At 34.0% G+C, this 10,470-nt stretch overlaps 1 protein-coding gene across 2 annotated transcripts; it reads right to left on the bottom strand.

Moving 5' to 3' along the window:
* Positions 1–730: 730 nt before the first annotated feature.
* Positions 731–8,225, bottom strand: LOC105458435 (ER membrane protein complex subunit 1). 2 transcript variants are annotated; one of them, XM_011703740.1, is made up of 15 exons: positions 7,837–8,225; positions 7,550–7,665; positions 7,058–7,241; positions 6,066–6,221; positions 5,575–5,911; positions 5,179–5,482; positions 4,622–4,642; positions 3,868–4,040; positions 3,639–3,800; positions 3,269–3,553; positions 2,990–3,185; positions 2,712–2,909; positions 2,263–2,388; positions 1,910–2,137; positions 731–1,824 (listed from the first exon to the last, which is right to left on the bottom strand). In XM_011703740.1, the coding sequence occupies exons 1-15, from the start codon at positions 7,977–7,979 to the stop codon at positions 1,664–1,666; spliced, it is 2,790 nt and encodes a 929-aa protein (XP_011702042.1). In that variant the 5' UTR covers positions 7,980–8,225; the 3' UTR covers positions 731–1,663. The 2 variants fall into 2 exon arrangements, with proteins under 2 accessions (XP_011702042.1, XP_011702043.1); XM_011703741.1 differs by lacking the exon at positions 4,622–4,642 and having other exon boundaries at positions 7,837–8,224.
* Between the last annotated feature and the right edge of the window lie 2,245 nt (positions 8,226–10,470).

Genomic DNA, 10,470 nt, shown 5'->3' with positions numbered 1-10,470 from the left:
ATATATATATATATACATATGTATATATAGCAGCCGTTTTGCAAAAAGGCTAGCCTCTTTGCAAAAAAACGCCTTTTTGCATAACGCCTTCGAAAATGGTTTGGGTTAGGTTTAGGTTAGTTTTCTTGGCGTTATCCAAAAAGGTGTCATTTTGCAAAAAGGCTGATTATACAAAAAGCCTGCGACATATACTGATATACATATATATGACATATATTATATATAGGTATATGATATTTACATATAATCCTTTCAGTTTCAAATTAGCTTTTTTATATATATATATATATATATATATATATACATATATATATATATATGATAATAAATATTGCATTCAACTTTGTACACACACACACACACACACGCGCGCGCGCGCGCGCGCGCCATCTCAATATAAATTTTATATTTAATATTAATTCCATTTTTTACACATGCTGATAAATCGTTTTTGTTTGATTTTGAAATTAGAAATTGAAATAGTGAAAAAGTAATAAATTAGCTTTCAAAGTAATTTAAAGTTCTTGCAACTTTCCCTAGTCTGGAAATAGCCTACTATTTCAAAGAGAAATGCACATATAAATGCAAATAATTATGTCTTTTTCAACTTATTATCTTGAAGTATTTTCAATTAAGAATATTTTAGTTCTTTAAAATTATGTAAATATAATGTATCAGTGAGATAAAGTAAAAGCTGAAGGTGCATGTATATATAAATAAATTTTTCTACTAAACAGTAAGAACAATTTTATTCTTTTGAAATCACATTTCTTTATATTTCTTGTAAGCCTTCTATGTGATGATATTCTTAAGAAAATTTATCACAAGAATTTGCGAGAAATTTGAAATACCTATAATATACAAGTAAAATGCATAGTCTTACATATACCTTTATAAATAATTATTTACGAAGACTTATGGATTACAGAGAAAGATGCAATTAAAATATATCGTACGCAAATTCTCATATTTTGCAACCGTGAAAGTAAAATTATCTTAATATTTATTTATTAACGTTATTATAGATTATCATGATACTTAATATATGATAATCACATGTTTCGTTTGTTGTACCAAACAGATGTCTATCTCTATTTACCATTGTTCATATATATTGATATTTTAATATTTTTATTGCAAAAAATGCATTATAAACATAATTTTATTCATGTCTCCATGTATATAAAAATTGCCGATTTTTGTTTGTTGGTTTATATTGAAAGTGTACAAATAACGAAAAAAAAATTTCCTACCTTTTACAGAACTTGCTGTACAATTAATAAAAAAGCAATTCTTGAGCATGTTATCAGTTATTCTAATGATAGTTTAATGATCAATCAATCATCAATATTATAACGATCAATGATCATGGTCCACTCTCGTACATACATTGATCATCATTCTTTAAATAATTAGACTCATCGTCGCATATGTGCGTTCTGTACCAAATTAACAAAGTAAAATATATTTTTTTACGTATGTTTTTATTTAGGATTTACGATTGAAAGATTTTTAGGTAAGATAATAAAGTATTAGCGTTTTACCTTGTGTTTTAAAATTAACTATTTATAAAACAGTATATCTTACAAGTTATGCTTAGGAAAAATTCTTGCCTATAGTGAACAGATTCATAAATATTACACAATTCTAGAAAAACGAGGCATCATTTCCATGCTTGCTTTTGAGCTTTTTGGGATGCTAATTTTTTGGTGATGTACGATGAGATCAACAGCGCCGCGAGTACTATCACAATAAGATAATAATCAAAGTCCTCCTTTAGGACGTCGAATGTTTTAGATGGTGCTACTCTTGTGTAAAACAGATCTGCAAATGTCGCAATCATTTTGTGTGTGAGAAGTCACTTATAAAAATACGAGTCTAAAGTCAAATGTTTGATACTCATACTCACCAAGACCATGTACAAAAACTAAGCAAGTACTTTCAAGGCCACTGGGACTAGTATGAATACCCATAACCCTAGAAACGCTTTGATTATAATTAATAATAGCATCCATATGGACTGGAATCTCTGGCATGTACGGTATTACTCCTTCTTCTCGCATTTCAGGATTAATAGGCCGTCGTGGATCCACCATCATCCATGGCAATTCTAATATTCCACCATTGGCTAAAGCCACTGTTGGAAATAAAAATGCCACAATTAAATATATACGTACGCATACCATTTAATTATATCTGAACTCATTCAAATAATTAAAATTGAATTTTCTTTTCAATTTATCGAGCCATAATTTTACATACCTATTATATGTTTGCTTGTGATACCCTTTTCTGTGATTGTTTCCTGCATATATTCTATAGATGCGGGAAAAATGAAAGCTTGTCTTTCTACAATTGGCAATTTTGTTGTTGCTAAAGAAGAGAATACTGAAACAACAATCCAACAATCGATATAAATTATTAAATTGATGGTACAAATATATCTGCATCTTCGAAAAATAGCTAATGTTCGAAACTAATTTAGAGTAATGAGAACTCTAATTGTTTAGTTATATCGGAAGTTTTAAAAATAAAAATTTTTCGACTGTGTCCAGCATTCTTCTATAAATATTTTCTAACATTAAGATATAAGTGGTCTTTAAACATCTTAAAAGTCAATATTTTTTCCATCTTAAAGTTAAAACATATACAACCAATTGTAGTATTTTTTTCGATAATGCAGATGTACAGGGACTGAAAATGGTTTTCACCTGTAGTGTTGCTTTGTATCTTTCCTTCGTAGAGTTCTAACGTAGCGATTTCTGTTCTACGTCCTTTCTCATTAAAATAGCTGTAAACCAACCAATTTTCCGAATGCACAATATGGATTGGACCACGTACTCTTTTGTGCGTGATAGAAAAAATCATTGCCCCGGATACTACGTCTAGTAGATATAAATTAAGCGTATCTATAAAATAAGAAAATATTAAACGTTTATCTTCGATAAATAGTATCGACTTACACAATGACGGGCAGGGATATGCTTACTTTTATGGGCATGTCCGATGCCTTCTGTCACTACGGCCACTAAATTAGGATTAATGTATTTATACAACACTGATCTATCACTTAAGACTCTTCCTTGGGAGTGTACACGCTCTATCGGATTTTTCGACACGACTTGCGTTATTCTTTGGTTTCTTGGCGACAGCAACAACTCCCATACTTTATGGGCGATTAGTTCCTGTACCATTAAAAATCAGGATTATCGATATAGTAAAACTGATATAAATTTATATGTTGAGTATACATCTACATGTAACAAACCTGAGTTGTGCTGTATGAAAGAGAGAAGCCGGATAATATTCCTGTAGTTTGATCGGCAGTAAAGAGGTACGTGTTTTTCCCGAGTGAAGCTGCAACTGCGGTAGCGCTGTCGGGATAAACATGAACCTTATCCCGCGCATCAAGAATGAGAATACCACGTAAAAAGTCATCGGTCGCTACGTGCAATAACATAGACTGTTTTATTTTGTAACCAAGTTTCACCAGTCCGTCCAAGAACTGTCCGGTAATCGGATTAAAAGTAAATATAACACCCTCTCCGGTTTCCTATTGTAACGATAAAAAAGCGATATCAGAATGAAGTGAATGTGGTTTATACATTTACTCCTGAATATATAAATGTGCCTCTTACCTTGTCTTCTGCTAACAACGCACACTGAGCAGGGTGAGGGAAATGTCTGCTGCCCCTTTGCACGTACAAAATCATCATGTTAGACAATTTTGTAAAACCACGAATATTAGGCAGCCTGAGTTGCCAGATAATCTCGCCTTTTCTGGTTTCGATACCATACAGCTGCAAACAGTTTAGAATGTAACGATTTATAATAACGAGATGCCTCATGGTCTACATGGAGTCATACCTTTCCAGCCGATGTAACGGCCACGATCATTTTATGCAAGCCAAATTTATCTTGCACCAGATCAATACGTTGATTGGATTGCTGAGGTACCAAATCCAGTATCGTTTGAAAGAATGCTCTGGCCTGGTTAATCTGTGACGTAATCCTTCGAAGAAACATACTTAGAACGTCCCCTGTTTAAAAACAACAAAGTAGAATTAGAAAACACACATCCCCGAATGAACTGTATTATCGAAATCTGTAGGTTGGATGATACAGCGGAAGGATATAAGAAATTAGACGATGTCTAGTAGAGTAATAACAAACTGCATATGCTATATTTATTAAGCCGTTGTATTGCGATATGAAAATTTCTCTCAGCAGGTTTAATGACTTTTACATATACGATGATTATAGAGGTCATCAAAAAACTTTTCATGCATTTTTACACAGCTAGATATCACGTATCAATGAAATTACTATTTTAATTATATAATAATATTAAATTAAATTGCGTTAACAATATTTTCTTTACACATCCGAACTCAACCATATCCAAATGTAGATATTTTATGTCATGCAGATAGCAATGTAATAATTATATTATTTTCAGGGAATCCTATATAGATAATCACACATATATACGTCTTACATCTTTCAATATCTTTAGGAGCCTATACATCACAAATGTTATACCATGCAAATGTAAGTCTGTAAATAGCAATAAAAACAAAAGTACTGCATTAAAACCAGCCTTCCTGCCTCCACTACTTACATGAACTGTCTACATCAATACCTGCCAGCAGCCATTCACAAAAGAGAGTTAATTAATATAACTTAACAGGTATATAGATTGTTATTAGAAATTGAATTGTTGTGTTATGTCGATAAACAATATGTCGCTTTAATAAGAGCGTTATTAATTAAAACAACAAGCTTTTTCATAGCCTTCAAATAATATTATATGTAATTGTGCCACATAATCATAAGGCTAGATTGAAGACACCTGACACGTTACCATCCGGTAACAATTAAAACAAAACTCTATGTAATTTAATAGTTAGGAGAGTGTAAGTCATATGACATATCTTGGAAGTACGAGTAAGAATGTGTTTCACACATTTGATATGTTATAAGTCAACAAAGATATACTATCTTATTTCTGGACATATTTTATTTAGTGACAAAAGAAACAAGTAAAATTTATGTTATGCTGTATCAACATAGTTACATATAAAATATTATGAGTAGAAAATATTCAATCAAGTTCAACGTGAGAAATGAAAAAAAATCCTTTTTAATTTTTTATACTTAACATATAATCTTACTTACTCTCTTTCTGATCGAATTCCGTTTCGATAGCTTGATCTCTGTCAGACATAGGTAATTCCATAATTTCAACGGCCACAATACTGGCGAGTGCTTCCTCCCTTGTCCACACCAGTTTATTGTGTTGTAACAACGCGATGCTGTGATCTTGCGAGGATAACAAATGACGACATGTTACGCCTTTCGTTTGCCGCGGGCAAACGGATGCCATTATGGTTGACGATTGTATAGAAGCGTGAGTCAAAGTAACCGACAAATCAGGTATGAGTGCGGACGATAACAGATTTGTAGCCGTTATTTCTATTTTCTGGAAGTAAAATAGCAGAAAATTCGTGAAAAAAACTGCACTAATAAACGTTCTCTTTAAAAATAGAGAAGCATATATGTTTCGATATTTACTCCATTTTTATATGTTGTTTCCAAAAGTATCTTCTCATTGTCAACGGAGACAACATAAAGAGTTGCATCACCGTCGATGTCTTTCTGTATGGGAGTCGGAAATTCTCCGATAACTAAAATCCGCTTTCGTTGATCGTTATCGGCATTAATAGAAATTACAGGTCCTTCTCCGAGTACAGACTCTAGTTTATACGGCCCTTGGGCGCCAGCCCCAAATATTGTATTTATCGTAACTGATTGTGACTGTGCATTAGTATCGAATAGATGTACTAAGAATACTACAGCTAGAGAACTGTCTCCTTTTAAACATGCCAAGTATGGAGCTGCTAGAACACACCTGAGCAAAAATAGAGCCATTTTAAATATCGAAATAAATAACATGTTGGCACGTTGGAAAAAGATTATTTGTTAAAATAATAGCATACATAAATAAATTTAATGTGTAAATTTGATGTACAGCAAAAAAGTGATCTAAATTTAAAAATATTTACTCCGTTTCTCGAGTTATAAATGGCGCAGAAACCCTCCGAGTCTTTAGCTTCTCTCCAGTTTTGCTATCGTAAGACGTTACTTCCACTCCGCTATTATAAATAGGTAATATATGATGCAACGTTCCATCTTTGATATGCCACTTTACATCTTTTATCCTGGAAAACGATAAACTGTGTACAGCTACATATGCTTTAAAAAGAAATATGTAACACAAAAACATCTCCATAGCTTTGTACAACCAGTCATATATAAGATATTAATTTTTCATTGCAACAAAAAATCTTCAGATATTTATCTTCTATTGTGTAGGTGTGTGTGTGTGTGTGTGTGTGTGTGTGTGTGTGGAGAGGGGAGGAGGGGAGTGATCATATGAATAAAAAGACAAAATGCTGAATTTAAGCAACCTAATTCAAAATGCATAGTTACAGAACCAAGTGTACATATATTATTGACTGTGCTTTGAATAAAAATGAAAAAACCTGTCAGCGGAATACAAGCCCAATGTAGAAAACGATACAAACGGAGATGCGAGTCTGTAAAAGCAATGAATTATGTTTTACACAAATGTACAAAGTTTTCAAGAGTTTTTAACAAATGACTAGATATATCCCTAGCCTTGTAAAGTACATAATAATCGGAGAAGCTTACACCTTATCTTTCTTCTATCGACTCTCATTATTAAAGATTTAGGAATAAACATACTTGTGGCTTTCTTATTAACCCAGAACAAGAAATAAAATTAAGGCTCCGCCTTAAGGTGGTTTTATCAAGCAAGTCCCAGTCAGAAGTTAGTCCCTCCATATGACTAATAATTTAATAAAAACAAGCGTAATTCGATAAAATCATTTTGCATAGACTGTACATATACGATTGTGTAACGTTTATGTGACAACATGACACTATCGAGTTGGCGTTGCAATAAAACCACCTTAGGGTATGTATACGGAGAAAACAATAATTCAATAATAAATGATAATCATTCTACACAAACCTGTCGCTATTCGGCTCGGCTATCGGCCATTCGTTAATTATATGCCCGGTCGCCAAATCCCAGGCACGAACGATGGCGGGGACACCTCCACTTACGGATATCAGATCTCCGTCCGCGACACCTCCCAGTGTTCTGATATGCCCGCCATAACCTTTCTCCAACACTCGCCTCCACAATATTTGGCCTGTTACATCATAAATATCATTAATACATTTATTCTGATCTATACAAATTACATCTCTTGGTTCGTAACCGATACTTACCGTGGAATGTTTAAATTCAGTAATATAAGTGCGCACGTGAAGATGTGCTTAATCATTGTAATCATCATTGATATACGGGAAGATAGAAATGGTAATTAAACGCCAAAGAAATCGGAAATAAAAAGTGCGGCGCATTCTCCGTAAACGAACAGGTGCGAGTAACGTGCAAAAAGATAAGAAAGAGAGAGAGAGAGAGAGAGAGAGAGAGATCATAAATAGTTTTACTTACCCGATTTCAGATTAAGCGCGGCAATAACGTTCTCTTCGGTAGCGACGATAATCTTCTTCGCCGTGGACACCGTGTCGAAGCTGGCGAATTTAATTTTCCCGACGTAGTTCTGCCTCCTGTAACATCCCGCGAATGCGATTATAGTTCTAGTCAGCCAGCCACCTCGGGGTGATAGAGGAAAAAACGCAACGGGTATAACGGTCCTCGTGATAAGGTTCCCACGGCGCTCTGTTTCCCTCCTTCTCCACACCTCACTGCATTATTTAGAGGTTGCTTCGATTACTTACCAATCGAATTTACCGACCTGATCCTCGTAGAGGCACAGAGAGAGATTGAAGAGGCCCATCAGCACGATCAGGCACTGCAGGATTGGCACGTCGACGAGGAACCGATTGAGATTCCCACGGAAGGACCACGCGTACGGAGCCATGACGATGACGAGCGCTCCGGCAGCGGCAGGCGCGTGAGAGGGTACCTACGACACACAACCCCCTTCACACACACGGTTTGCTCTACGCTCTACGCCACCTCGTTATGCACGTATGTATCGTGGCACCTGTCGACCGACGTGCTATAGCACGAAGAGAGTACGAATGACAACCGCGGACCGAGTACCGACGACGAGTGACGACTGACGACGTCGCATACACACGATCTCACCCCGCACCGGTCTCACCCCTTCCCCTCGGCTCCACCTCAGCTCGCCCCGCCTCGACCGACGTCTCTCACCTCACGCGTTTCAGCCCCTCCAGGTCTCTACGCGTATATGTATCATGTGTACAGTGTACGCCCGCAATGGACGGAGATGGATAGAGCCAGGCGGGCTGCACCGTCTTCATCTAACACGTGGTCGATCCAGGACTGGCCCGCGACGCTGAAGCGCCCTGTACTACCGCTCCCACGTGCGCGCATACATGCGTGTATGTACAGAATGGGATGATTTAATTCGCGACGATGGTGAGCTCACGAAAAATTAATAACAAGACTATTTGTAATTTTGTATTATAATTATTTATCGTCGCAGTGATTCCGGATCATATATTAGGAGCTTGAAGGGTCGCGGTTATTTGTTATAGAAATAAAAATTGCTTGAAGAGTCGCGGTTATTTGTTATAGAAATAAAAATTGCTTTTAAATTTTTATGAATTCAAAATTATTATATGAATTTGAACGTATTTTCTCACTTAATATTGATAGAAAAATAATTCGAAAAATATTTCTGAAATAATTTTGAAAAATATTTTCGTCGGATAGATCAAGTTAGTAAACATTTGATTTAAATGAATTGGAAAGGCGTAGAAATCTCAATCTTATCGTGAGAAAATTGAATAATTGAAAATAAAATAAGTTCAAGGGATACAGAACTGAAGTTGTGTAACTCTCTCGCAATAGTAATTAAAAATATAAATAAAATATACATATTGATAATTTAAATATGAAAATATAAATATTTAAGTATAAAATTAAAACGATCATATTTCTAATTTTTCAAACATTATTGCTTATTGTTGCTAAAATGTTTTCCAATTTACAAAAGATTATGGTTATAAAGTAAGCTTTATGAAATATCAACAGAAATATTAATGAAGCATATCAATTTCAAAATCAAGAAAAGAAAATATATTTTTTTGTGTACATCCTTCTGTTATTGCAATAATTGAAAATATAGATAAAATACACATTTAAATAATTTAAGAAGGTTCGATAGCAAAATCAAAATACTTCAATCTGTTTAAAAATTATATAGAATATTCTTTAAAACGAAACTAATATCATATTAAAATTTCAAACCAATTAACCGTATGGTTTTTAAGAAAAAAAAACTAAAATTAGAGTTTTATGCATGTTATCTTACAGTTGCATTACATGATTGATATATCACATAATTACATACATTTAAAATGCTTCCATTTACGTAAAAATTAATAATTAGAGCAAATCTTTATTTATGTTTTTGCAAAACTTGAACTCCATCCACCATATAATTTTTTTGTATACAAGCAAGAAAGTGATGAAAGTATGCCTATTTGACATTTTAAATACTAACGAGGTTACATTGCTGCTTACTTCGTCTTATGACATGTATATGTGTTTGAATACATGTTCAATGCAGCGACCAAGACAGATCTATAGCATACTCCCCTTGCCACCTACCCCCGCAAGTGAACGAACCTCCTTAAGTACGATTAGATAAACGAAAATCATATTTCTATATATAACATCCAAATATTATTATTGCTTAAATGTTCTCCAACTTACATATAGAAACAAATTTTATGAAATGCCACTTAGAAATATTAATAAAACGGAGATTTCAAATAAAAAAAGAGGAAAATTGTAAGGATCTCTTAAAAAATTAAGAAATTAACAACAAGACAAATATACAAATATACTAACAACATTATAACTGCATTATCTCGATTTTATTATATCGTTTATTTAAAAAAGTTGTTTTCAAAATACATGTAAATAAAAAATTAATGCTTCCTAGTGCCATATAGAATATGCGTTTGTGAATATGTTGTCATGTTACTCACATTACAATCGTCATTGTTAATGAATAATTTTTTCCACAAGAAAAACGAGATAATTGAAATTAATTTTGAGGCCCCTATTTTTTTTTTTTTTTTACCGATTCGCTATCAGATTAACAGTAAAAGAGTGCATTAAGCATAGAAACTACATACAGTAGAAACATACGTTCTTTTTGTAAAGTAAATTTACAAAATTAACGAGGGGGTAACCACTCAGAAAATATATGTACACCTGGACTTCTGACTTCAAAACTTCACCGGACTTCCCGGACTTCATCGGACTACACTGGAATTCATCGGACTACACCGGAATTCACTGGACTACATCGGAATTTATCGGACTACACCGGAATTCATCGGACTTCATGGGACTTCGTCGGACTTCAC

The sequence above is a fragment of the Wasmannia auropunctata genome, unplaced genomic scaffold (genome assembly GCF_000956235.1).
Source record: "Wasmannia auropunctata unplaced genomic scaffold, wasmannia.A_1.0 LD334530.1, whole genome shotgun sequence".
Taxonomy (NCBI): domain Eukaryota; kingdom Metazoa; phylum Arthropoda; class Insecta; order Hymenoptera; family Formicidae; genus Wasmannia; species Wasmannia auropunctata.
Note: the sequence above shows the minus strand (reverse complement) of the source record. Positions and strands in the feature narration are given on the sequence as shown.

Coding starts and splice junctions, on each gene's coding strand:
- LOC105458435 (XM_011703740.1), bottom strand. CDS start 7,979: ATGGCTCCGTACGCGTGGTCCTTCCGTGGGAATCTCAATCGGTTCCTC. Junction 5,912..6,065: donor TTTATAACTCGAGAAACGGA/GTAAATATTTTT, acceptor ATTTTTGCTCAG/GTGTGTTCTAGCAGCTCCAT. Junction 1,825..1,909: donor AGTTTTTGTACATGGTCTTG/GTGAGTATGAGT, acceptor CGACATTTGCAG/ATCTGTTTTACACAAGAGTA.